At 39.8% G+C, this 27,799-nt stretch overlaps 3 protein-coding genes across 3 annotated transcripts; 2 read left to right on the top strand and 1 right to left on the bottom strand.

Annotated features, from left to right (window-relative positions):
* The first annotated feature begins 2,890 nt into the window (after nucleotides 1-2,890).
* LOC144612857 (olfactory receptor 52P1-like) lies at nucleotides 2,891-5,554 on the top strand. Its single transcript, XM_078432612.1, has 4 exons — nucleotides 2,891-2,962; nucleotides 3,649-3,774; nucleotides 4,169-4,242; nucleotides 4,534-5,554. Exons 1-4 carry the CDS (start codon nucleotides 2,891-2,893, stop codon nucleotides 5,552-5,554), a joined length of 1,293 nt encoding a protein of 430 aa, XP_078288738.1.
* A 2,460-nt stretch (nucleotides 5,555-8,014) lies between these two features.
* Nucleotides 8,015-20,236, top strand: LOC132674860 (olfactory receptor 52P1-like). Its single transcript, XM_078432613.2, has 2 exons — nucleotides 8,015-8,463; nucleotides 19,216-20,236. Exons 1-2 carry the CDS (start codon nucleotides 8,015-8,017, stop codon nucleotides 20,234-20,236), a joined length of 1,470 nt encoding a protein of 489 aa, XP_078288739.2.
* A 6,371-nt stretch (nucleotides 20,237-26,607) lies between these two features.
* LOC132662425 (olfactory receptor 52P1-like) lies at nucleotides 26,608-27,543 on the bottom strand. Its single transcript, XM_060607895.3, is given in 1 exon segment — nucleotides 26,608-27,543. A coding segment is annotated over 1 exon segment (936 nt).
* Between the last annotated feature and the right edge of the window lie 256 nt (nucleotides 27,544-27,799).

Below are 27,799 nucleotides of genomic sequence, written 5' to 3'. Positions count from 1 at the left end.
AAACCAAAGAATCAGGGAGATGGTTTGAATCAGGATTGGGAATATCACAATCTCTGTGTATATATATCTAAATATTCATAACCATGTATCCAATTCACCTTAGAAAAAAAATTTAAATTTAATGTCCATGGCATATGATAAAAACATAATTACACCAATGTATCCCATTCTGCATGCTCTTCTTATGAAATGATATTGACACTCCAATGAAAGATACAAGCTATGTTCCCTTCACATAAAGCTGGCTTTAGTGACTCACTTCCAGTGACAAGAATATGTTGGAAGTGATAGAATATGACTTACTTCTGAAGCCAGGTTGTGGAAAGAAATACAGACTTGTCTCTCTCCTTTCCACTGCCCTTTCACCTTTGCCCTGCTTCTCCCCTCTTTCTGGTTATTTCTTTTCTTTCATTCACATGTAAGTATTCCAATTTTCTTGAAATTGCCATGATATCATCTAGAGATGAAGAGAGATTAATGAGGATTCCTGGCTGTTCCAGCCTTTAGCTATTAAATTCTCCTGGCCCAGCCCCACACCCTGGAGTAAGCCAGTACCAGATGATTCCAGCCCCTTCTCTGATGTTAAGTAGAGCCAGTAGTCAAGATGTCCTCACCAGCTCCTAGAAGAAGAGAAACAAGCTGTCTTTACTGAGCACTGACTAAAATTCCACATTTGTGAGCAAAATAATGTTGGTTTAAGCTACTAAGTCTGGAGTGATTTGCTATACAACAGCCTGATCAAGCTGGAACGATGTCTAACTTAAACAATTTTCTATATGATTAATAACAATCTAATAAAACTCAGAAAATGCATCTCTACCCAATGCTTAGAATTACCTTCCATTGGTCAAACTGTAAGGTCTGAGAGAAAAGTCCCCAGGAGACCACCCTTACTTCAGATGCTTCCAATGAACTCAGAGGTCCCAGGACCTCCACCATTTTATAGCTGGCTATAAACTTGGGGGGGGGGGTCATCACAATCACCATTGTGTTCAATAATGTATTAGACAAATTTACAAAATTCAGAAAAGCACTATACTCAGAATTAAAGTTTTATTATAACAAAAAGATACAGATTAAAATAGCCGAAGTAGGAGATGCATTGAGCAGAGTCCAGTAAGGGTTCAAAGTGTGAAGTTTCTGGTTGTCCTTTCCCTGTGGAGTCATGGATGGGTGTTAGCTCCTCTTGGTCACCATATGTGACTACACAGTGTTACTGCCAACCAGGGATGCTCATTTGAGTATTTGGTGTCCAGAATTGTTGTTGGGGCTTGATTACATATTGCTCATGTCGTGGCTTTTATTCTCCTGTCCCTCCAGGAAGTCAAGCTATACCTCTAGTCTTCAGCTATTGTTGAGGTCAGAACTGATATGATGTGACCCAAAACCCTCATCGTAAATCACACCAATAGACTGTCCAGTGGCCAAAGCCACCAGGCAAATTGAAGACACTTTTGTAAGACAGGACATTCCAGAGGTCTAGAGATCACCATCCAGGAACTGAAGGCTTCTGGTTATGTATTATGCATCCTGAGTGATGTGAAATATACAGATTTATTTATTTTTGTATAATTATATTATTTAATATTTATCTTTTCTCCACTGTTTTAAGTTATTGTCTTTATTGTATAATATATGGCATATATACTTGGGCATTTGTAATGATGCTATTCTCCTCAAATAAGCTGTCTTTTCCTGCAATTAGCTTCATTTTTTGCAACATTTTATAATACATTTTAAATTCTAGTAGGGCAGGGGTCCCTGGTTATATGATTTTCAATGATTTGTTCTTCCACTTAAATTTCAGAATTATTTTGTCAAGATTCTAATAATGAATCATTGAAATTTGTTTGGATTGGCCTTGATTTTATGAATTCATTGATGGAAAAAGCATGGCCTTCAAATATTGTTGGTTATTAGTTTTTATTAATGCAAGAAAACAAAACCATGTAAGATCTCATAAGCTAGGATACATAATTAGTTCCTATTTAAAAGAACTTAAAATTTTTTTGTTTATTCCTTTTTTGAGAGAGAGAGAGAGAGAGAGAGAGAGAAAGAGAGAGAGAGCATGAGCAGGGGAGGGGCAGAGAGAGAGAAAGAGGGAGACACAGAATCTGAAGCAGGCTCTAGACTCTGGACTCTCAACACAGGGCCCAACTTGGGGGCTTGAACTCATGAACCGTGAGATCATGACCTGAACTGAAGTTGGACGCTGAAACGACAAAGCACCCAGGAATCCCAAGAAAGAACTTATTTGGTTCATTTATCATTAACTTATTCATTTATTTGACTCTTCTAATCCGACCACTAATGCCAAACATGGTGCTAGTGATTGGGATACAGGATTTGTGGAGAATTCCAACCAGCACCATTCTCCATGAGTAGTGTGATTATCCAAAGAACAAGCTTAAAAGTTGTGACAGGTCGAGGATTCTGTGCAGTACTATGGCAGCACTTGATAGGACTTTAGGGACACTCTACAAGAAGAGATTCTTTAGAAGTTCTATGCAGAGGGGTGCCTGGGTGGCTCAGTCGGTTGAGCGTCCCACTTCGGCTCAGGTCATGATCTCATGGTCTGTGAGTCTGAGCCCCGTTTCAGGCTCTGTGCTGACAGCTCACAGCCTGAAGCCTGCTTCAGATCTGTGTCTCCCTCTCTCTCTCTGCCCCTCCCCCTATCATGCTCTGTCTCTCTCTCTCTGTCAAAAATAAATAAATATTTTTAAAAAATTAAAAAAATAATAATAAAAAAAAGAAGTTCCATGCAGGGAATTCACCGGACCATAGATGTAAAAGTGAGAAAGCAAGGCTAGGAAGAAAGGATTCTTTCTGGTTGCTACCTGTCATTGTCATCCATGAGGATCTCTCAGGGACAGAAAAAAAAGAATGACTGATGCAGGATTCTGATGTGGTACCAGAGCACAGCTTTCTGCAGGGAAGGCTGTGTGGATATGACTATGAGCAGGTACCCCCATGCTTGTCTACATTTGTTGATGATTCTTTCTGTTGATGTATTGATTGTGCCAGGCCCTTCATTCTGCCACTCCTTCCCTCAGCCCCTGCTTTCCTTCTGCTGACACCTGACTTTGAACAAGTCTCCCTACAGGACCTGTCCTGTAGGCACAACTTGTAGTACCATTTGGACATCACAATTCAGAATCCAGCCATCTGAGTCGACTTATGAATGGTCTTTCATGACTTTGAGAGTGGTTAGTACTGTCTTGTGCATTCTGCAATGGATGTGGAAGATTGTTTTGGACAAACTTTCTTCTTTTGACTTAATGAGAAAGACATATGCTATATCTGGACCTAGAAGTTGAGAGGATACTATAACACATGAGAGGGTATTTCACAAAATACCCTGGGGAGAACATCTAGGGTAAAGCCATTGGCCTAGGAAACACGTTAGAGTAAAAAACCTGGAAGACAATAAGGATAGATGGAGCTAGAGCTGCTAACATTTCACCAGGGTATCCAACAACAGGGGCTGTACCTCTGATGCCTTCAGGAGCATGACTACCCCAGTCATGGAGTAAGGTCCTACCGGCTTCCCACACTTATACATATCTGGGAAAGAGAGCCTTTGGAATACAAGCGGCCAGGACCTCCTCTACTTCCAGATTTAGCTTTAATTTCACTGTCTCCTCTCAGGCTCCTCCAGGACTGCCAAAGACTGGAACATGCCCAGAACTGCTAGGGTCAACCAGCCTCATCCCCTGGGAGCTTAGGGAAACCTCCAGGGTCAAGTTTATTCAAAATAGCAGTGGTGCCTTGAGAGTATGTGTTTGGGAAGGAGGGAGTAGCAAAGAGCTAATTCTGGGCACCTAGGGGGACTTTCCTTAGGTTACTTAAAGGGCCATACCATGGATTGTGTGTGCCGAGAGTGACGAGTGGAGACATGCCGGGCACAGAGTGTGTTCCCCATGAGCCACACGAATATATGTGTAGATATAGCAACATACAGCCACACACACTCACACACACACATTTGAAGAAGGTGTCCAGGACCAGCTTCCCACACTCTGCCTGCCTCCTATTCCGGTAAGTGGTTCAGGTGAGGTGGCTTCGCACTTCCATCTGGTATCCTGGTCTCAGGTTCCCAGAGCCCTGTCACTTGCTTCATTCTTGGTCCTCACTGAACAGCTCTTTTGTGGACTTATTTCATCTTAAGTGGACTGAGAGTGGTTTTGAAGACTCTGTCACAGTGGTTGGTATTTCTATCCACGTTTGCCTCACAGGCTTCAAGTGACATTCTCTAAATGGATACACATTCAAAATTACACATAATAATTTTTGTGAAAATGATGTCTTGTGTGAATAATGATTCAGTTCATCATGGATAACACATTCAAAATGAAATATGTATTTGTCAGATGTTACACCACATTATTATAACTCTAACATGACAGCATTCTACTATACTACATGACATATGTTAGCTTGATTCCAGAATCATTTTTGAGTGTCTACACATCCCACCTTTTTAGTTTTCCATTTTGAAAACATTGATTCTTTTGGAATTTGAGGCTCATGAAGTTTTTTTTATTGTTCTTCTCAGGTATTTCCCCAAAGAATCACCATGACCGTTTGCAATGCGTCCCTGGGTCACCCACCTTTCTTCATTCTCCAAGGCATTCCTGGGATGGAGGACAAGCACAGATGGATCTCTGTCCCCTTCTCTTCCATGTATTTCATCACCATCCTTGGGAACTGCACCATCATCTTCACCATCTGCACCGAGCGCTCCCTGCACAAGCCCATGTTCCTGCTCCTCTGCATGTTGGCCTTCACAGACCTGGGCATGTCCACTACCACCATTCCTAAGGTGCTGTGCATCTTCTGGTTTGGCCAGAGTGAGATCAGCTATGTGGGCTGCCTGGTCCAAATGTTTTTCATCCACTCCATATCAGCGTTGCAGTCAGCCATCCTGATGACCATGGCCTTTGACCGCTATGTAGCCATCTGTGAACCTCTGCGGTATGCCACCATCCTTTCCAATAGTCGCATTGGGCTCATTGGCCTGGTGAGTTTAGTGAGAGCCATCCTTTTCATTCTGCCCATGCCTGTCCTCCTCCAGAAGATGCCCTTTCGTGTAAATCACGTCATCCCTACCACCTACTGTGAGCACATGGCTGTGGTGAAGATGGTGTGTGTGGACACCACAGTGAACAGGATATATGGTCTGGTGGTGGCCTTGTTGGTTGCTGGGCTAGACATCTCAGCTATTGCTTCATCGTACGTGCTTATCATCCGGGCTGTACTGCGACTGTCTTCTAAGGAAGCCCACCACAAAGCAGTCAACACCTGCACCACACACATTTGTGTCATGCTTATCTCATACACTCCCTCGCTGTTCTCTTTTCTCACTCACCGCTTTGGTAGGGGAATTGCACCCCATGTGCACACCATTCTTGGGAACCTCTACTTCCTTGTTCCTCCAATGCTCAATCCTATTATTTATGCAGTGAAAACCAAAGAGTTTCGGGACAAATTGACCAAATACGGGTGCTGGAAGAAGGACCCTGTAACCATAACCCATGGTCAGAAGCCTGTCTGATCATCCAGCAGTAGTGGGTATGAGGAAAAAATGTTTAGTGGAGGCAGTTCCTGGGAGTATTGAGTAGTGATGAGATATGTCGTATTGGGCAGACTGACTGCCCCACTCTTGGACAGAGAGGCTATGTCACAGGAGACCTCCTTGCTCTCAGTAACTCTAAGGTCTAAAGGAAGAATCGTTCCCTATGAAGTTAAAATAATGACATATTCTCTCCTTTCTTGACATGCCAGTTGGGAAAATTATATTGATCATGTTTTTAAAAGCACTTTCAACAAAACACACAGAGTACATAGAAAATAAGTTAGGATGCTTCCATATGGAGACAACATTGAGCAAAAATAACTGGCCCACCACTTTACCATGTAAGAGCAAGAATTATGTGGGTGTGAGCATGCATTTGTATTTGTTTGCTTCAGGGGAAACGGGGGATGGAGATTGGGGGCAATGAGAAAGGACAAGGAAGAGTAAATTAATATTTACAGTCACTGCTCTATTTTCTCTGCTAGTTCACCCTACGTTTGGGTAAGTGACTGGTTATTTTCATGAAGAACAAAGGAATATGCACAGGAGACATAAGCTGCCAGTCTTAGACAGCTCTCAGAGGAAAAGGAAAAAGGAGAAGCTCCTGACCGTAAAGGTTTACAAGCACTGGACCTAATTTCCTATTTGTAGAAACTCCCAGAGTCAACTGTTCTGCTCCTCCGAATGAATTCACTGTTTGACAAGATTCTCTCAGAAAGAAAATGTCTGAGAATGACCTGCTAATGGTCATAGTTATAAAAATCTGTTTTATACTGGAAACCTTTGAATGCAGACCTCTGTAAGGCAATTTCTGTGGGTGCCCAGGATGACGTCCTGAACAGGTACTCATGGCAGCTGTGGAGTTCAGGTCTTGTGCCCACGTGTGGGAATTCACTAATTCAGAGGATATCGTTTCTCGTTCTAGAAGGTTATTGTAGATATAATGGTGAATATTGTAAATTTCATGAAGCTGAAACCAGAAAGATTCTAGTGTTGTTCATCATATTGTATAACTAATATATGAGGCAGAATTCAGTAAAAACGATACCTATGGTTAAAGCCACATGACCACTATTTAAGTGAGTCTTTTACAATAGTTTACCAGGAGGGAAAGAAATGAACCTTCTCCAGAGTGTTGTGCCTGCGGTAAGAAATAATAACAAATGTTTCCAGTATGCTGAACCGTTGGATACCAAGTGCTAGGACATTTCAGAACTTGAAATAAAGGGCACAGGCTTGAGGTGGAAAAAAAATGAGGATTGAACAGGAAGTGCCTTTTCTATGAATGGAAGAAATAGGAGCAGTAGGTTTGAGGAAGAGTCCTGCCTGTCTGGTTAGAGGACCAAGGTCAGATAGTTAATCCTCCACAAAACATAGACTAAATTCATACCAAAACTAAATGACTCAGCACAATGTCTTATGATTAGTATTCTAACTGACAAATAAGTAGCAGAGAGTGAACAGGTCTGAGGGGCCCATTAGCCTGAGGAGCTGTGGTAGTAGGAGGCTTTCGTTTTTGCTGGGTTCTGAGATTGATTTTCTTCAATCTGATTTGAATGGATGTGAGGTATAGAAAGGAGTCTACATGATGTAATATTTTTCCTTTTGTGTTTTGGTGAGATGTTCTGTAAACATGAAAAGACTTTTAGTTTATTTATTTATTTATTGAGAGAGAGAGAGAGAGGAGGGAGAGAGAGAGAGAGAGAGAGAGCGAGAGAGAGAGAGAGAGAGAGAGAGAGAGAGAGAGAATCCCAAGCAGGGTCCACATTCTCAGAACAGAGATTGATGTGGAACTCAGTCTCATGAACTGTGAGATCATGATGTGAGCCAAAATTAAGATTTGGCTGCTTAACCAACTTAGCCACTCAGGTTCCCTGAGTGGTCTCTTTAATGAAATAATAGGCTAAAAATTTACTAACACCTTAACACAAGACATCTTGGGAGAATGTGAGGGGACACTGGCAGCAGCAGCTGATTCTAGGAAAACTTGGGGAACTGGAAGTCAGAGAAGCCACCAGAAGGATCCCTGAATGTGTCTTCCTTTCTCACTGGGCTTTTTTCCTTTTTCATAAATCTATTAATTTATGGTTGATTGTTTTTACTGAAGGATGACCTTGATTTGTCTCTTGTGGACTTGCTGTAAATGGGACAGAGGACACACATGTTAATTGCCTAGTTTTCTTTTCACATCTATAGAATGATACCTAGTCATGAAAAACTAGAAAAATGTTTATACGTTTGATATGTTAGTTAAGTATAAAGCATTTTCTTCTTTCTATCAGGCATTTGGAATTTGAATATAGGCCACTTCACTTAACTATCCTTATCTCAAGTTTTAGAGAACATGAGGTTTTATATGTCCTGTCAAATAAATAAATTATAAATATTTGTATGAATGATTATATAATAGTTTTATAAATAAAGTGTATCTCAGAAACTATGAGGGAGGCAATATCTCTGAGTGGAGTCTCAGATATTGGGGCAGAAGAATTTTCAGCATTGGGGAAGGTAACCCTGGTGTCCCCAGAAAGCAGGGCCTATGATAAAAGCTTGCATATTGGAGTTTATTTAGAAAAGCGATCACAGGGACTGGGTGCACAAAACAGGTGGAGTAAAATGAAGAAAGAAGAAAAGACAGTACAGGGATTTTCTATCCAGTTGTGCAGGGCTAACACAGACTGGTTTCCACCCTGTGTGGACCAGTTGAAGAGCCTTAGAAAATGCATTTCAGAATTGTCCTCCCTGAGAGAGAAGATTCTGCCCAGTGGCTCCTGTGGGGTGCCTGTCCTCAACCCCTTTACTTCTGGGTTGTGTACCCATGACAGCATAGCTGGTGGCTGGGTGTCCCATGCCATGAAGTTGGGGAAGCCCATGGCAAGGAGCTCCAGGTACTGAGTATGACCTGATGTCCACTATCTGATTACACCTGCCTGGAACTGGTCACAGCACCAGTGCCTGAATTGAAAGTGTGACCCAGGGCATTAGGAAGTGGCATGGGGATTACCTACTGAAACAGTCCACATGACAGAGGCCTCACAGTAGGCTGTGGGCTTGTTTTGAGATTAACAGGGAGCTCATACCTTGAGCCCATCCAACAGAATTATTATTTTAATTTTCCAACTTTTCATAACAAAATTTTCTATCTTTATTATGATAATTCAATGTCCACAATTATAGCTAACTCAGGTAACCTTGGCAGATATTGTCTAAAAATATTCTCGGGGTGCCTGGGCAGCTCAGTCAGTTAAGCATCTGACTTCAGCTCAGGTCATGATCTTGCGGTCATGAGTTTGATCCCCATGTAGGGCTCTGCACTGACAGCTCAGAGCCTGGAGCCTGCTTCGGATTCTGTGTTTCCCTCTCTCTCTCTGCCCTTCCCCCACACATGCTCACTCGTGTGTGCTCTCTCTCTCTCTTTCAAAAATAAATAAGCATTAAAAAAATAAAAAATAAAGATATTCTCAAATGTATGTTAACTAAATGGAATTAAAATAAAAACTTAAAAATGAATAAAATAAAAAATACAAATATTAAAAATATTTAAAAGAGCTCCTAGAAAGAGCTCCTATAGATGTGCATGGTTCTCCTTAATCCTTATTTTTCTCTGAGTTTTCTTTTTCACATAGAAGTGAATGAGAAAATTATTTATGTTTGGTATTGTATTTTCTGTTGTTGCTGCTAAAATAATACATGCACTTGGAAAGTAATCAAATGTGGTAGGATATATAAAAACCGTTTTTCCACTTCTGCGTGATCCCAGTCCATGAAGTCAACCCCTTAAACATGTATTAGGTGTAGTCATAATTGTCTTATATATTTAAAATATTAGTGCATATAAACAAACATGTGGGTATAAGTCCCTCTCTCACAATTTGTACTCTCCTATCCATATTCCTAGACATTTATTTAGCTTTGATCTTTTACTTGCAACAATTTTTTTTCTTAATTTCTCCCTGTTGCCAGTTATGAATTCTCTTTCCTGTTCCTTGACATGGGCCAAGGGACATTTTCTTTCTTTTCTTTTGTTTTTATTACTATTTTTAAAGTTTATTTGTTTATTTTGAGAGATAGAGAGGGAGAAAAAGACAGAGAGAGAGGGAGGGAGAGAGAGAATGAGTAGGGGAAGGGCAGAGAGAGAGAGGGAGACAGAATCCCAAGCAGGTTGCATGCTCTCAGCACAGAGCCTGTCATGAGGCTCGAACCCACCAACTTAAACTCATGACCTGAGCCTAGACCAAGAGTCAGACGCTCAACCAGCCAAGCCACCCAGGCTCCCCGTATTTTCTTTTTTGACTCATTCAGTCCTGGACGTTTCTCTTTTATTTCTTTGGTAAATCACACTTTCTTCCCCATGGGCAGTCTTCTCCAACGCAAATGTAACAAAACAGACCTAGGAGAAGTGAAAAATAGAGACAAATGAAGCTGGTGGTGTCCCTCCCTATGCTCACTATGTCCCCAAGTCACTGTCTTGTAGTTCTGGGAAAGACCATGTTTCTTCTCTCACTGCAGACTCCTTTTCCTAAAGTGCTTTCTACATTTTCCTTTGGTTGTGAACACTTCCCATGTTGAGCTCATGCTCCATTTTGATAGAAGTGAAAGCACCACTACAACCCTCTCCTGAGTGTCTTGCATGTGTGCACAAGAGTGGACACTGGGGGGAACTTGGTGGTATTCTTTTCTTCTTATCTGTAGTGCCAAATGTGGCTTTGTGAGCTTATTTAGTTTGTATTTTTAAATAGTTTCTTTCTGCTTGTGTGATACAAAATTCGGTACTCTGAGGCTGAAAATGCTTTTTCCAAACATACCTACTATCAGGGTTTAAAATGGGTTTTCAGGAGTGTTTTTTCTTCCTCTACTTAAAATACCACTGCTTTGAGGTTCTGTTCTTAAAACTTCAGTCATGTGGGTGTTTTAATAGACCAATACACCTGAGAATACGCTAGCATCTTTACAACTTCTTAGCTTTATTGAATTCACATTGGCAAACCAAAGATACTTATTCACTAATTATCCTTTGTTGCATTTTGCCTTAGTGTTTTTAAAATATCACGTTCTTGGGTCTTGGAGTCTTACATGCCAGTAACTGTATCAAACATGTCAATGCTCGATTCTGTGGCAATGATGTCTGTATATATATATATAGATAGATAGATAGATAGAGAGAGAGAGAGAGAAAGAGATTTAGACATTTATATATATGTGCACACAGATACACACACACACACACACACACACACACACACGTGTGTGTGTGTTTAAATTTGAGACATTAATAGCTTGAATATGTGCCACCAACTGAGGGTCTTGTGTTCCTGTTGTCAGTTCTTCAGCTTTTGACAGATACTGCTTGCATACTAAGAAAGCTCAATGCCAAAAAAAAAGAGTGCTTTTACTGTTTTAGGGATTATTAGGAAGTTCTTAGCGCTTATATGTTATCGTTCTATGGAAGAAGCTACGGATTTGATACTTTGTCAAATGTGTACAGGACAAAGGACAGACATTGAGTATTTAAATATTCATTCAAATAGTTAATAAAAGAATGGAAATACAGTCAAGTAGGTCATGAAAAACCATGCTGACTGCAATGGAAGGAAACTGCATCCGACCTCAGTAGATTTCGATGGGAACTGTGGGCTGTTGGTACCCATCATGTGTAGCAGAGCTGTCTCAGAAGTGGTCTGATTCCAGGGAAGTTCCACTTTGGATTACAGAGCTACCTGCCTAGAATTTGGTGAGAGAAAGTTTAAGCAATGGTTTTCAGGTGACAAGTAAATGATTTCAATTTGTATCAAGTCTCCTTTGATCCCATTTTATTGAATGGTCTGCCAAAGGGTCTGCCATTTGCTTAAATCCAATATTTAGGGCAAAATCAATAAATTGTGGATTTAGATATTCTAAAAGGTTATTTTAAAATTATTTTAATAGCACAAACATTATGAACTCAATAACTCAATTATTCTTCCAATTCATGCACATGGAATGTCTTTCCGTTTTTTGTGTCATCCTCAATTTCTTTCACCAATGTTTTATAACTTTTGGAGTACAGGTCTTTAATCTCCTTGGTCAGGTTTATCCCAAGGTATTTTATTATTTTTGGTGCAACTGTAAATGGGATTGTTTTCTTAAATTCTTTTTCTGCTGCTTCATTATTTGTGTATAGAAATGCAACAGATTTCTATAACGTTAATTTTGTAGCCTATGACCTTACTGAATTCATTTGTCAGACTGTTTTATTTTTTCTTTTCTTTTTTTCTTTTTATACATTTTAAAATTTTTAGTTAGTTAATATACAGTACAATATTGGTTTTAGGAGTAGAATTCAGTGGCTCATCACTTACCTACAAAACACAGTGCTCATCGCAAGTGCTTTCTTAATACTCATCACCCATGTAGCCCATCTCCCACCTACCTCCTTTCATCAACCCATAGTTTTTTCTCCATCATTAAGAGTCTCTTGTGGTTTGTTTCTCTCTCTTGCCTTTTCCCCCTTTTCCATGTGTTCATCTATTTTGTTTCTTACATTTTACATATGAGTAAAATTATATGGAATTTGTCTTTCTCTGATTGACTTATTTCACTTAGCATAATTCATTGTAACTCCATCCACGTCATTGCGAATGGCAAGATTTCATTCTTTTGATGGCTGAGTAATATTCTATTATATATAATGGAATATTATATATATGCATATATATGTGTGCATATATATATATATATATATATATGTGTGTGTGCATATATATATATATATATCCATAGAGAGAGATTGGCTATTGTTAATAATGCTACTATAAACAGTGGGGTGCTTGTACCCCTTCAAATCTGTAATGTTGTATCTTTTGGGTAAATACTTAGTAGTGCAATTCCTGGATGATAGGGTAGTTCTAGTTTTAGTTTCTTGCAGAATCTCTATACTGTTCTCCAGAGTGGCTGCACCAGTTTGCATTCCCACCAGCAGTGCAAGAGGGTTCTCCTTTCTCTGCATTCTCACCAATACCTGTTGTTTCTTGTGTTGTTAATTTTAGCCATTCTGACTGGTGTAAAGTGGTATCTCATTGTGGTTTCGATTTGTTTTTCCCCGATGACGAGTGATGTTGAGCATTTTTCATGTGTCTGTTGGCTATCTGGATGTCTTCTTTGGAAAAGTGTCTATTCGTATCTTCTGCCCATTTCTTAACTGGGTTATTTTTTGGGTATTGAGTTTGATGAGTTCTTTATAGATTTTTGATAGTAACCCTTTATCTGATATGTTATTTGAAAATATCTTCTCCTATTCTGTAGACTGTCTTTTAGTTTTGTCGATTGTTTCCTTCCCTGTGCAGAAGTTTTTATCTTGAGGAGGTCTTTATAGTTGATGTTTGCTTTTGTTTCTTTTGCTTTCCTTGATGTGTCTAATAGGAAATTGCTACCACCAAAGTCAAAGAGATGGCTCCTTTTGTTCTGTAGGATTTTGATCATTTTCTGTCTTAAATTTAGGTCTTTCATCCATTTTGAATTTATTTTTCTGTACACTGTAAGAAAGTGGTGCAGTTTCATTCTTCTCCATGTCACCATCCAGTTTTCCCAATACCATTTGTTGAAGAAACAGTTTTTTCTCTATTGGATATTTTTTCCTGCTTTGTTGAAGATGCGTTGACCATTTCTGGGTTTTCTATTCTGTTCCATTGATCTATGTGTCTGTTTTTATGCCAGTACTATACTGTCTTGGTGATTACATCTTTGTAATATAGCTTAAAATTCGGAATCTTGATGCTTCCAGTTTTCTTTTTTTTTTTTTTCAGGATTGCTTTGGGCGTTCGGGGTCTTTTGTGGTTCCACACAAATTTTAGGATTATTTGTTCTAGCCCTGTGAAAAATCTTGGTGGTATTTTGATAGGGATTGCATTAAATATATATATTGTTTTGGGAAGTATAGACATTAAACAATGTTTGTTCTTCTAATCCATGAGCATGAAATGTTTTTCCTTTTTTTTTGTGACCTCTTTAATTTCTTTCATAAGTGTTCTCTAGTTTTCAGAGTAAACCTCTTTAGTTAGGTTGATTCTTAGGTATCTTTACAGAATTTTTACAGAACTTTTGGATCTTATCTCAGGTAAGAATTCTAAAATTCTTTTGAAGTGAGAACAATTGAGTGAACTTCACGTCCCCTCTAAAAAGGAGGGTCTGTGGGGCACCTGTGTGGCTCAGTCAGTAAAGCATCAGACTTTGGCTAAGGTCAAGATCTCATTGTTCATGAGTTCGAGCCCTGCATTGGGCTTTGTGTTGACAGCTCAGAGGCTGGAGCCTACTTCGGATTCTGTGTCTCCCTCTCTCTCTGCTCCTTCCCTGCTCATGTTGTCTCTCTCTCTCTCTCTCTAAAAAATAAATAAACATTAAAAAAATAAATAAATAAAAAGGAGGGTCTGTGAGTCCTCAAGACTGGACTTCAGTAAGTTAAGAATGATGAATCTGACCTCACTCATAAGGATCTCTCAAGGTGAGATGGCTCCAGGAAGAGATGCCTCTTTTACTCTTTTCTCTTTTGCTATTGGCATAATCTCAATCTATGGCCCAGTCACTCCCAGAAATCTCCCCTGGTTTACTCACTTGTAAACCCCTGATCTATGGCTTTCTTCCATTCCCATGGCATGCTTCACTTAGAGACTTCATACTCTTGGCCTGACTGGTCATAATTTAAAGCAGACAAAATAGACTGAGATGGTTAAGTTTTATAATTCAACTAAAGGATGTGGCCAATCAATAAAGCAGGAAGACAGCTTTATATGAGAATATTAATAACAACATTATAATTATAAATAATTGTAAACCAACTAAATTTTCAGCAAAGAAGAATCAATGAATAAAGTATAATATCTGCATTCAAATAATTTAATTAATTGTGGTATCTTTACTCATTAAAATGTATATGTCCCATAGTACCTCTGTTGAGTAATAATAAATATACAATTTTAGAAGTAATAAGTACTTCACCAGACCTACATGCAAAACATGAGTGTATCTCATAAATATAACATTGAGAAAAATAAAGATTTGTAAACTGGCATGGCATAACACCATTTACAAAGAGCTTAAAAGTATATGTTCCAAAAATATATGTTACAATGTTATTCATTAAATTAGGATTCACATTTATGTGGTAAAAATATTTTTAAGAAGTATAAAATGTTGAAGGAGTTATAACGATACAATTCATCTTTCAAAGATAAAAAAAAACTCCACAAGTAAACTACTTGCCCCACAAGTAAAGAGCCCCAAGGCTCTTACTCTTTTTGTAACATTTCTTATTTTTTAAATTAATTAATTAATTAATTAATTAAATTTTTAATTTACATCCAAGTTAGTTAGCATATAGTGCAACAATGATTTCGGGAGTAGATTCTTTAATGCCCATCCCCCCTTCCACAACCCCTCCAGTAACCCTCTGTTTGTTCTCTATATTTGAGAGTCTCTTATGTGTTGTCCCTCTCCCTGTTTTTATATTATTTTTGCTTCCTTTCTTTTATGTTCATCTGTTTTGTATCTTAAATTCCTCATATAAGTAAAGTCATATGGTATTTGTCTTTCTCTGACTAATTTTGCTTAGCATAATTCACTCTAGTTCCATCCACATAGTTGCAAATGGCAAGATTTCATTCTTTTTGATTGCCAAGTAATACTCCATTATATATATATAGATATATATATATCTCACATCTTTATCCATTCTTCCATCGATGGACATTTGGACTTTTTCCATACTTTGGCTGTTGTTGATAGTGCTGCTATAAACATTGGAGGGCATGTGCCCCTTCAAAACAGCATACCTGTATCCCTTAGATAAATACCTAGTACTGCAATTGCTGGGTTGTAGGGTAGTTCTATTTTTAATTTTTTGAGGAAACTCCATCCTGTTTTCCAGAGTGGCTGCACCAATTTGCATTCCCACCAACAGTGCAAAAGAGATCCTCTTTCTCCACATCCTTGCCAACATCTGTTGTTGCCTGAGTTGTTAATGTTAGCCATTCTGACAAGTGTGAGGTGGTATCTCATTGTGGTTTTGATTTGTATTTCCATGATGATGAGTGACGTTGAGAATTTTTTCATGTGTCTGTTGCCCATCTGGATGTCTTCTTTGGAAAACTGTCTATTCATTTCTTTTGCCCATTTCTTCACTGGATTATTTGTTTTTTGGTTGTTGAGTTTGATAAGTTTGATAAGTTCTTTATAGATTTTGGATACTAACCCTTTATCTGATATGTCATTTGCAATATCTTCTCCCATGCTGTCAGTTGCCTTTTAGTTTTGTTGATTGTATCTTTTGCTGTGCAGAAGCTTTTTATTTTGATGAGGTCCCCAAAGTTCCTTTTTGCCTTTGTTTCCCTTACTTCCAGAGACATGTTGAGTAAGAAGTTGCTATGGCCAAAGTCAAAGAGGTTTTTACCTGCTTTCTCCTCTAGGATTTTGATGGATTCCTGTCTTGCATTTAGGTCTTTTATCCATTTTGAGTTTATTTTTGTGTATGGTGTGAGAAAGTGGTCTAGGTTCATTCTTCTGCATATTGCTGTCCAGTTTTCCCAGCACCACTTGCTGAAGAGACTGCCTTTATTCCATTGGATATTCTTTCATGCTTTGTCAAAGATTAGTTGGCCATACATTTGTGGGTCCATTTCTGGGTTCTCTACTCAGAGTTCTCTACTCATTCTGGGTCTCTCTACTCTCTACATTTCTGGGTTCTCTACATTGATCTGAGTGTCTGTGTAGCCATGTAACATTTCATAATCTATATTGTGAATATATGGATACATCCTATATTTTTCTGTATAACCTTTCTGTTTCTAACAGATGAAAATAAGAGTAACCCATATTATCATTGACAGGCTTGAAAATATCATGAGTTATATGAAATATACAGAGTTATTTCTATATAGGTATATTATCTATAATCCATATTTTCTCCATGGTTTGGAGATACTGTCTTTATTATGTAACATATGGTATATGGATCTAGGCATTTGTATTGATGCTATTCTGCTCAAATAATCTGCCTGTGCCTGTACCATACCTTATTTATGGTATGGTGCCTGTACCATAAATTATTTAAAGTACAACCATATTATGATACATTTTAATATCTAGTAGGACAATAGTCCCTGTGTTATATCATTATTATTTTCAGATATTTGTTATTCCAGTTGAATTTCAGAATTATTTTGTCAAGATTACAAGGAAAGTGAATAATTGAAATTTGTTTGGATTGGCACTGATTTATGAATTCATTTGAAGGAGAAGGCATAGCCTTCAAATATAATTCTGTTTTTGGTTTTTATGACACTAGAAAACAAAACCATGTAAGATTTCATAAAGTATGACACATAATTAGTTCATATTTAAAATAAATTATTTTGTTTGCTTATTCACTAACTTATTCATTTATTTGACTCTTCTAATCTGCCCACTAATGCCAAGCATGATGCTAGTGACTGGGATACAGGATTTTGGAAGAAATCAGACCAGGTCTATTCTCCCTGGGTAGTGTGATTATCCAAAGAACAAGATTAAAAGTTGTGAAAGAGAGGTCGAGGATGCAGTACTATGTCAGCACTTGATAGGACTTTGGGGACACTCTACAAGAAGAGATTCTTTAGAGGTTCTATGCCGGGAATTCACCGGACCATGGATGTAAAAGTGAGAAAGCAAGGCTAGGAAGAAAGGATTCTTTCTGGTTGCTACCTGCCATTGTCATCCATCAGGATCTCGCTGGGACAGAGAAGAAAGAATGACTGATGCAGGATTCTGATGTGGTACCAGAGCACAGCTTTCTGCAGGGAAAGCTGTGTGGATATGACTATGATCAGGTACCCCGGTGCTTGCCTACTTTTGTTGATTATTCTTTCTGTTGATGTATTGATTGTTCCAGGCTCTTCATTCTGCCACTCCTTCCCTCAGCCCCTGCTTTACTCCTGCTGACACCTGACTTTGACCAAGTTTCCCTACAGGGCTAGGCTAAGGCAGAACTTGCACTACAATTTAGATATCTCAATTTAAAATTCTTTTTTAATGTTTATTTATTTTTGAGGGAGAGAGAGAAAAATAGCATGAACAGGGGAGGGGGAGAGAGAGAGGGAGACACAGAATCCAAAGCAGTCTCTAGGCTCTGAACTGCCAGAATTGAGCCCCATGTGGGGATCAAACTCATGAACCACGAGATCATGAGCTAAGCTGAAGTCCAATGCTTAACTGACTGAGCCACCCAGGTGCCCCAACAGATTACAATTTAGAATCTAGCCCTTTGAGTCTTACTTCTGAATTGTCTCTGTATGATTTTGAGAGTAGTTGGACCTGTCCTTTGCATTATGCAATGGATGTGTTAGATTATTTTGGGCAAATTTTCTTCCTCTGACCTAATGAAAAACAAATATGCTATATCTTGACCCAGAAGCTGAGGGGATGCTGGGATATGAGAAGTGGGATTGCAGTACATACCCTGAGGAACGTCTATGGTAAAGCCATTGGCCTAGGAAACACGTTAGAGTAAAAAACCTGGAAGATAATAAGGATAGATGGAGCTAGAGCCACTAACAACATTTTATCAGGGTATCCAACAACAGGGGCTGTACCTCTGATGCCTTCAGGAGCATGACTACCCCAGTCATGGAGTAAAGTCCTACCAGCTTCCCACACTTATACATATCTGGGAAAGAGAGCCTTTGGAATACAAGCGGCCAGGACCTCCTCTACTTCCAGATTTAGCTTTAATTTCACTGTCTCCTCTCAGGCTCCTCCAGGACTGCCAAAGACTGGAACATGCCCAGAACTGCTAGGGTCAACCAGCCTCATCCCCTGGGAGCTTAGGGAAACCTCCAGGGTCAAGTTTATCCAAAATAGCAGTGGTGCCTTGAGAGTATGTGTTTGGGAAGGAGGGAGTAGCAAAGAGCTAATTCTGGGCACCCAGGGGGACTTTCCTTAGGTTACTTAAAGGGCCATACCATGGATTGTGCATGCTGAGAGTGACGAGTGGAGACATGCCGGGCACAGAGTGTGTTCCCCATGAGCCACACGGATGTATGTGTAGATATAGCAACATACAGCCACACACACTCACACACACACATTTGAAGAAGGTGTCCAGGACCAGCTTCTCACACTCTGCCTGCCTCCTATTCCGGTAAGTGGTTCAGGTGAGGTGGCTTCGCACTTCCATCCTGGTATCCTGGTCTCAGGTTCCCAGAGCCCTGTCACTTGCTTCATTCTTGGTCCTCACTGAACAGCTCTTTTGTGGACTTATTTCATCTTAAGTGGACTGAGAGTGGTTTTGAAGACTCTGTCACAGTGGTTGGTATTTCTATCCACGTTTGCCGCACAGGCTTCAAGTGACATTCTCTAAATGGACACACATTCAAAATTACACATAATAATTTTTGTGAAAATGATGTCTTGTGTGAATAATGATTCAGTTCATCATGGATAACACATTCAAAATGAAATATGTATTTGTCAGATGTTACACCACATTATTATAACTCTAACATGACAGCATTCTACTATACTACATGACATATGTTAGCTTGATTCCAGAATCATTTTTGAGTGTCTACACATCCCACCTTTTTAGTTTTCCATTTTGAAAACATTGATTCTTTTGGAATTTGAGGCTCATGAAGTTTTTTTTATTGTTCTTCTCAGGTATTTCCCCAAAGAATCACCATGACCGTTTGCAATGCGTCCCTGGGTCACCCACCTTTCTTCATTCTCCAAGGCATTCCTGGGATGGAGGACAAGCACAGATGGATCTCTGTCCCCTTCTCTTCCATGTATTTCATCACCATCCTTGGGAACTGCACCATCATCTTCACCATCTGCACCGAGCGCTCCCTGCACAAGCCCATGTTCCTGCTCCTCTGCATGTTGGCCTTCACAGACCTGGGCATGTCCACTACCACCATTCCTAAGGTGCTGTGCATCTTCTGGTTTGGCCAGAGTGAGATCAGCTATGTGGGCTGCCTGGTCCAAATGTTCTTCATCCACTTCATATCTGTGTTGCAGTCAGCCATCCTGATGACCATGGCCTTTGACCGCTATGTAGCCATCTGTGAGCCTCTGCGGTATGCCACCATCCTTTCCAATAGTCGCATTGGGCTCATTGGCCTGGTGAGTTTAGTGAGAGCCATCCTTTTCATTCTGCCCATGCCTGTCCTCCTCCAGAAGATGCCCTTTCGTGTAAATCACGTCATCCCCACCACCTACTGTGAGCACATGGCTGTGGTGAAAATGGTGTGTGTGGACACCACAGTGAACAGGATATATGGTCTGGTGGTGGCCTTGTTGGTTATCGGGCTGGACATCTCAGCTATTGCTTCATCGTACGTGCTTATCATCCGGGCTGTACTGCGACTGTCTTCTAAGGAAGCCCACCACAAAGCAGTCAACACCTGCACCACACACATTTGTGTCATGCTTATCTCATACACTCCCTCGCTGTTCTCTTTTCTCACTCACCGCTTTGGTAGGGGAATTGCACCCCATGTGCACACCATTCTTGGGAACCTCTACTTCCTTGTTCCTCCAATGCTCAATCCTATTATTTATGCAGTGAAAACCAAAGAGTTTCGGGACAAATTGACCAAATACGGGTGCTGGAAGAAGGACCCTGTAACCATAACCCATGGTCAGAAGCCTGTCTGATCATCCAGCAGTAGTGGGTATGAGGAAAAAATGTTTAGTGGAGGCAGTTCCTGGGAGTATTGAGTAGTGATGAGATATGTCGTATTGGGCAGACTGACTGCCCCACTCTTGGACAGAGAGGCTATGTCACAGGAGACCTCCTTGCTCTCAGTAACTCTAAAGGTCTAAAGGAAGAATCTTTCCCTATGAAATTAAAATAATGACATATTCTCTCCTTTCTTGACATGCCAGTTGGGAAAGTTATATTGATCATGTTTTTAAAAGCACTTTCAACAAAACACACAGAGTGCATAGAAAATGAGTTAGGATGCTTCCATATGGAGACAACATTGAGCAAAAATAACTGGCCCACCACTTTACCATGTAAGAGCAAGAATTATGTGGGTGTGAGCATGCATTTGTATTTGTTTGCTTCAGGGGAAATGGGGGATGGAGATTGGGGGCAATGAGAAAGGACAAGGAAGAGTAAATTAATATTTACAGTCACTGCTTTATTTTCTCTGCTAGTTCACCCTACGTTTGGGTAAGAGACTGGTTATTTCCAGGAATAACAAAGGAATATGCACAGGAGACTTAAGCTGCCAGTCTCAGACAGCTCTCAGAAGAAAGGGTTAAAGGAGAAGCTCCTGACCGTAAAGGTTTACAAACATTGGACCTAATTTCCTATTTGTAGAAACTCCCAGAGTCAACTGTTCTGCTCCTCCGAATGAATTCACTGTTTGACAAGATTCTCTCAGAAAGAAAATGTCTGAGAATGACCTGCTAATGGTCATAGTTATAAAAATCTGTTTTATACTGGAAACCTTTGAATGCAGACCTCTGTAAGGCAATTTCTGTGGGTGCCCAGGATGACGTCCTGAACAGGTACTCATGGCAGCTGTGGAGTTCAGGTCTTGTGCCCACGTGTGGGAATTCACTAATTCAGAGGATATCATTTCTCATTCTAGAAGGTTATTGTAGATACAATGGTGAATATTGTAAATTTCATGAAGCTGAAACCAGAAAGATTCTAGTGTTGTTCATCATATTGTATAACTAATATATGAGGCAGAATTCAGTAAAAACGATACCTATGGTTAAAGCCACATGACCATTATTTAAGTGAGTCTCTTACAATAGTTTACCAGGAGGGAAAGAAATGAACCTTCTCCAGAGTGTTGTGCCTGCGGTAAGAAATAATAACAAATGTTTCCAGTATGCTGAACCGTTGGATACCAAGTGCTAGGACATTTCAGAACTTGAAATAAAGGGCACAGGCTTGAGGCGGAAAAAAAATGAGGATTGAACAGGAAGTGCCTTTTCTATGAATGGAAGAAATAGGAGCAGTAGGTTTGAGGAAGAGTCCTGCCTGTCTGGTTAGAGGACCAAGGTCAGATAGTTAATCCTCCACAAAACATAGACAAAATTCAAACCAAAGCCAAACTACTCAGCTCAATGGCTTATTATGTAAATGACCTATATATGTCAGTAGTGAAGGGGACTGAGGCATATATTAGCCTGAAGAGCTGTGATAACAGGAGGCTTAGTTTTTGCTGAGATCTGAGAGTGATTTTCTTTTAATCTTATTTGAAAGGATTTGAGATACAGAAGGGATCCACATGCTGTAAATATTTTTTTGTTTTGTCTTGGTGAGATATTCTCTAAACATGAGTAGCCTTATTTTGTTTTGTTTTTGGGTTTTTTTTTTTGTTTTTTTTTTTTTTTTGCTGAAATTATGGGCTAAAGATTTATTAAGGTCTGAACACAGCACGCCTTGGGAAAATGTACTGGGAAATTGGCAGCAGCATCTGGTTCTGTGAAAACTTGGGAAACTGAAAATCAGAGAAGGTATGGAAAGGAAGCCTGACTGTATTTCTTTTCTCACTGGTATTTTTCTTTCTTCACAAGTGTTATTAATCTATGGTTGATTGTGTTTCCTGCAGCATGACTTCTCTCCTGTGGCCTTGACTTCTCTCCTGTGGCCTTGCTGAAAATGTGACAGTTGATATTACTGGACAACGAACTGGTTCCGAACTCCGGTTCAGCTGCATGCTGCTTGAAAAATCAACACTGGAGAGATAAATGATGGTGGGTGAGGAAAGATTGCTTTATTCCAGAAGCAAGCAACCCTGGAAGACGGTGGACTAATGTCTCAGAGACTGTCTTTCCTGTCCAGGTATAACTAGAGGGATTTAAAGGAAGGCATAGGGCAGGTAGGGGGGCTATGTTCAGGACAAACAGGTGCCCAGGCATTTAGTTGTATGCAGACATGACCCTGAACAGACCTGCTGGCATCCCTGGTGGCTGTTTTGAGTATAGTTAGGCCTTATCATGTGGGAAATTTCTGGCCCTTTACTCCTCAAGGCTAGTGGTCTGCAATTGTCAAGGAAAGCAAATGAGTTCTGCTACAACCAAAGGACTTATGTCAGCACACAAGGTGTGCATTAGCTTGCAGCAATTAACCCTTGAAACCGGTTGCAGTGCTGTTAATGACAAATATGTTAACTGACTAGTTTACCCTTCATGCCTATAGAATTGTTCCTAGCCATGCTAAAATTAGAACAATGTTCATATGATTGATATCCTGGTCAAGCTTAAATCACTCTCTGCTTGGCTTTCAAGTCTTTGGAGGCTAATTTAATGTCAAGTCCTCTTCATTTTCATTATCTCCACTGAGGAATTTTTGCCTTGAGATGTCCTAAGTCTCTCAAAACAAATTATAGATAACTATGCAAATGTTCGTATAGATAATGGTCTTATAAATAAACAATTTTCTCATAAACTATGAGGGAGGCAACACATCTGAATGGAGTCTCAGGTATTGGGGCAGAAGAAGCTGAGCAAGCAAGCTCTAGCTGGAGTTCCTTGACTAGGTTTTGTATTTTACAGCTAATTCTCTAGGACTCTTGGCTCCACCCTGTGGGGAACTTAGTTCTATCTTCTCAGTTCATGGTTTCACCCTTACTGATCATTACTTTTTCGTGAATGGTTACATACGTTTGCAGCTCAGTAATTTTTAGCCTGTTTCTTGCCAGTAGAATTTTGAAGGTTCAGGGCTTCCTTCCACTTTGAACCTAATTAGCAGGAAGAGGTATGGCTTCTTTCTCAAGTCAGCAGGAAGGAATCATGTGAAACCAGGTGATTTGCTTGGGTACATACTTGCCCTATCATAAGACTAAATGAACATGTGAAAACATCCTGAACTAAAAAGGAGATATGGCCCTCAAGTGTTTAGACACTTTCAGAATGAAGTTTGGGGCCACACAGGTAAGTCACAACACCTGCCTTGGAGATAGCCAATGGTGAGGGAAATCCAGATTGGAGAGTGGAGGAAGGCAATGATGAGCATTAGTTGCAGCCCTGAGATCAACTGCAGAATTCATCCCACTATTGTCTTCTGAGTTTCCCCTCAGGGGAGAAGGGAACTTCTTGAACCCGTGGGGAGTGGAGCTGAGCTGTATAAAGGGTAAATTATGGCAGCCAGGAGAAGGTAGATTGCAGACTTTATCCTACAGAAAAAGTAACCAGATGAGGGCCCCTCTGCTTGCCAAAGTCATGCCTACCAGAGATTGCTTCCAGGCAATGATGAGGACTGACCCTGGAGATATTAAGGGCAGAGCCACGCCTGGAAGGTTAAGAAAAAAAAAGTCTTCTGACTTTAGCTTCAAGACTTCCCAGTGATTTTGCTGCACAGAAATCCAGATTGCTTTCACTCAATATTTTCTCCCTCCTTCACTTATGGTCAAACTTGGATTGTAGTCTGATGATTTTCCCAGTCTCCCCTGTCTCCCTAGCTTCATCCACACAGGTATTTCCACTAATAAAATTCTTCCATGTTTAATTTTGTCATAGAGTCTCCTTCTCTGAGGACCCAGACTAACATAGTTCTCTTGGGCAAACCCAAAAAGAAGGCAGGTGTCATGGTGACTGGCTGATGCATCCCATCAAAGCCAACTTCTAGGGGTACAATGTGTATCATAACAGTGGAGATTGGATGGGGGTGAGGTGGGGCATTAAAAACAGTGTAACTAGAAAAGGAAGATATTTTCAGTTTTCCAAATAGTGACAACTGTTTATTCTACAACGTACATACTCTTACTTAATCATGAGTGTTAGGAATGAGGTAGGCACATAATAGTTGCCATGTTTTTATGATTAACACCATTCTTGATCAATGTTACACTTAGTCTTGCTGCACAACTTCTTGGTTATCTTTAAAGAGACAACATGGGCGTAATAGCATGGGAAGACATTTTATCATCAAAAAGAGAATTTAGGATCAATCACTTACTACCTGTTTAATTATGGGAAAATTACAAAGAAATTGAACTTCTGTAAATTTACCTGCAAAATGGATATTATTACATAATGAGTTAAAGTTGAAATGGTTCCCTAAGCTATTATATATTAAAAAACCCAGCATAACTAGCCTAGTGGCACAGAGCCACTTAAACAGATGGTATTTCTGCTGAAATTGATAGAATGTGAGAAACATAAGATAGGCCTCTTCCATTCACTCCTATTCTAGGCTAGAACTACCTCAACCTTAGCTATTGCCCTGAACTTTATGGTTTCTTATTACCCAGTATCCTCACATGTTTATCCCAGGTTTGAATGTTATCATTCTTCTCCATCACTCATATTATATTGGTGACAGTAGAATACTTAGTCCTTTATTTTCTTGCTTTTTTAAAACTTTGACATGTTGACCATGATGGTGGCTGAAAGTCAGTATCAGGCATAAATCCTCTCTCTATGCTCCAACCTTCGATGGGAAATCTGGGTTATGAAGTACAAAAAGGCCAGGGAAGACTTTATAGATTAGTTACCTGACTCTCCCGTTTTTCCTTCCCCTCAGTCCAAACTTCCCCAACACACTCTCTACAAAAAAATACTTTCATAGTTAAGAATGAATTAGGATATTTCTTTACTAAGAGAGACAAATAGCAGAACAGGCTAGAGATAATGGTTTCTTTCTTTTCTTGTGTGGATAATATGATTCACTCCCGTTTTGTAGGCATCCCCCTACACTGAAAGCTAGGCAAGACCAGTGGAAACTGAAGGAAAAGGAGTATTTAGTACAGAGGGCTCTCTCTGTCAAAGTCACATGAATTGAGGATGTTCTTAAGGTTTATAGACTGGTGAGCTGAACAGAGTAGAGAGGAGGTCAGGATTGGTCAGAAGTCCTGGCTAGGGATAAAAAGTACATGCACAACTCCTTCTCACAGTGTCATTATCTTTTTAAGAATCTCAAGCACAGGATAGAGATTTAAAAAGGATTTAAAAATTTAGTATTCTTTTTCCTGAGTTTACGATAATAACAATTATTTAACTTTAAAACTGTAACTTTCCTAATTTTTAGTAGTTCTTATATTTCATGGATTCATTAAAATTTTTTTTGGAAATGGAGTCATTTCTGCTTAAATATCCAATCTTGTATTTGCCTTATTACATTATGCAATTGACCCTATGATGACTATGTACTTGAAATGATTAGATAGAAAGCACTACATTGACTCAAATATTTCAAAGTGGCAAAGCTTCATCACGTAAGTTGGTCTTTGTTCATGATCCGAGTTACCCTGGAATATCACTTAAGGAACAGGTAGCTTCCTGTTAACATATATCTTTTTTTTTAAGGTAAATTTCCTGGTCACAGAAGTCTTTTGAATTAGGCATCTAGACACATGTTTTCCCTTGCAATGAAACCTGTGATATGTATTTCAATAATCCCACAACCTGTGTCTATATGTCATCTTCAAGTTCATCCATTTTTGTTATAATCATCACAATCATCTAATTAATATCGTGAACATGTTGCACTGCTGTTGCATTAGAAATAATCCTGGTGAAAAGACAAATTTCCGTGTTAAAGTGGTATCCAAAGATAGTGAGTATGTTAGGTGCTTTCAGTAGTAAGACATTCTTTGGAAACAGACACAGAATTTAAAAATTAGAAAATAGAAAGCCAAAGTAAGTATAAACTTTCCAGCAAGACAAGGAAAGATGATCTTGGCTCATCTACAGAAAAATCTTGTGTGTAGCTGATGAACGTGAACACAGATGTGAAAGTCATCAGGAGACCCGTGCCATAAGAGGACTTCTGTTTAAACAGACATAGAAAGAGCCATCTTGGCCTCTTCCTTTTTTAGTTCATAGCTCAATGAAAGGACAAACATCAGTTCTTCATGCAAGCCAAAACAAAACAAAGCAAACAAACAAACAAACAAACAAGCCAAAATGTGGGAAACCACCACACACAAACGTTCCTTCTGATCTATTTGTTCCACAGCCCATTTAAAGATATAACTGGGTCTTGGATGGTTGGGCAAAGCACTGTCAGTTGTTCTCACTGTTTATTTACTCACAGGTATATTGTCAGCACTCATAGTCTATGCAGGTCCTCTGCAAAGGCATTTGGTCACTTTGTGCCATATTTCCTTCATTTTTATACCATAGATGATGGGGTTGAGCACTGAGGATAGAAGAAGGTAGAGATTGGCAAGGAGAACACGAGCATGAGGTGGGATATTGTGACCAATGTGGTGCATGAGAGACGAAAAGAGTGCAGGAACATAAGTGACAAGAATGACAAAGAGGTGAGCTGAACAGGTGTTGAGAGCTTTATAGGTAGCATCTTGAGAGTTGAGACATACCACAGCCTGAAGAATGAAGCCATAAGAGAAGCCAATGAGCAGCAGATCAAGTCCCACCACTAGCAGAATCACAAAGAGCCCATAGATATGGTTAGGTCTGGTATGGTCACAGGCCATTTTCACCAAAGCCATGTGGTCACAGTAGGTATGAGGAATGACCATGTGGCAGAATGTCAACCTTTGAAGTAGAAGTGGCATGGGTAGGATAAGAATCACACCCTTGGCCAGAGCCATCAGTCCCAGGCATCCAACTAAGGAATGGCTCAGAATTGTGTTGTAGCGTAACGGCTCACATACAGCCACAAAGCGGTCAAAGGCCATTGCGGCAAGTAAGGCTGATCATACCACAGATGTTCCATGGATGAAAAACATCTGGGTGAAATAGGCATTGGCAGCTATATCCCCATCATTGAACCAGAAGAGGCAAAGGAACTTGGGCAATAGAGCCAGAGTAGATATGAGGTCAGCTACCATCAGCAAGGCCAGGAGCAGGTACATTGGGATGTGAAATGTGGGCTCTGTGGCCACCAGAAGGAGAATAGCACCATTGACAATGAGGACAGCCAAGAACATGGAGGAGAAAGGAAGAAATAACCACAAGTGCTGTGACTCTAAGCCTGGTATGCCCATCAAAGTGAAGTTCAGGATGCTGGAATGGTTGAAGATTAGCATCATAGATACTGTTGGTGGTTGTTAAGTGAAATTTAGACATCTGTCAATGAGCCGTGCATGGTGGTTGTTTTTTTTTTTTTTTTTTTTTTTTTTTTACCAGTTTGGCTTTTAATGACTTGTTGAGATGGGAAAGATGGAAAAATACCTCTTTGGGGGAAATGGAGTCTTCATTCTGGCTTCAGATCTATCTCTAAACATCTATATTGTTTTCACACTCATTTCTTTGTGAAGTGAGCCTCAGGCTTCTTTTCTGGAT

This window comes from Panthera onca, chromosome D1 (assembly GCF_046562875.1).
Source record: "Panthera onca isolate mPanOnc1 chromosome D1, mPanOnc1 haplotype 2, whole genome shotgun sequence".
Classification (NCBI taxonomy): domain Eukaryota; kingdom Metazoa; phylum Chordata; class Mammalia; order Carnivora; family Felidae; genus Panthera; species Panthera onca.
This window is presented reverse-complemented; position numbering and strand designations above follow the sequence as displayed.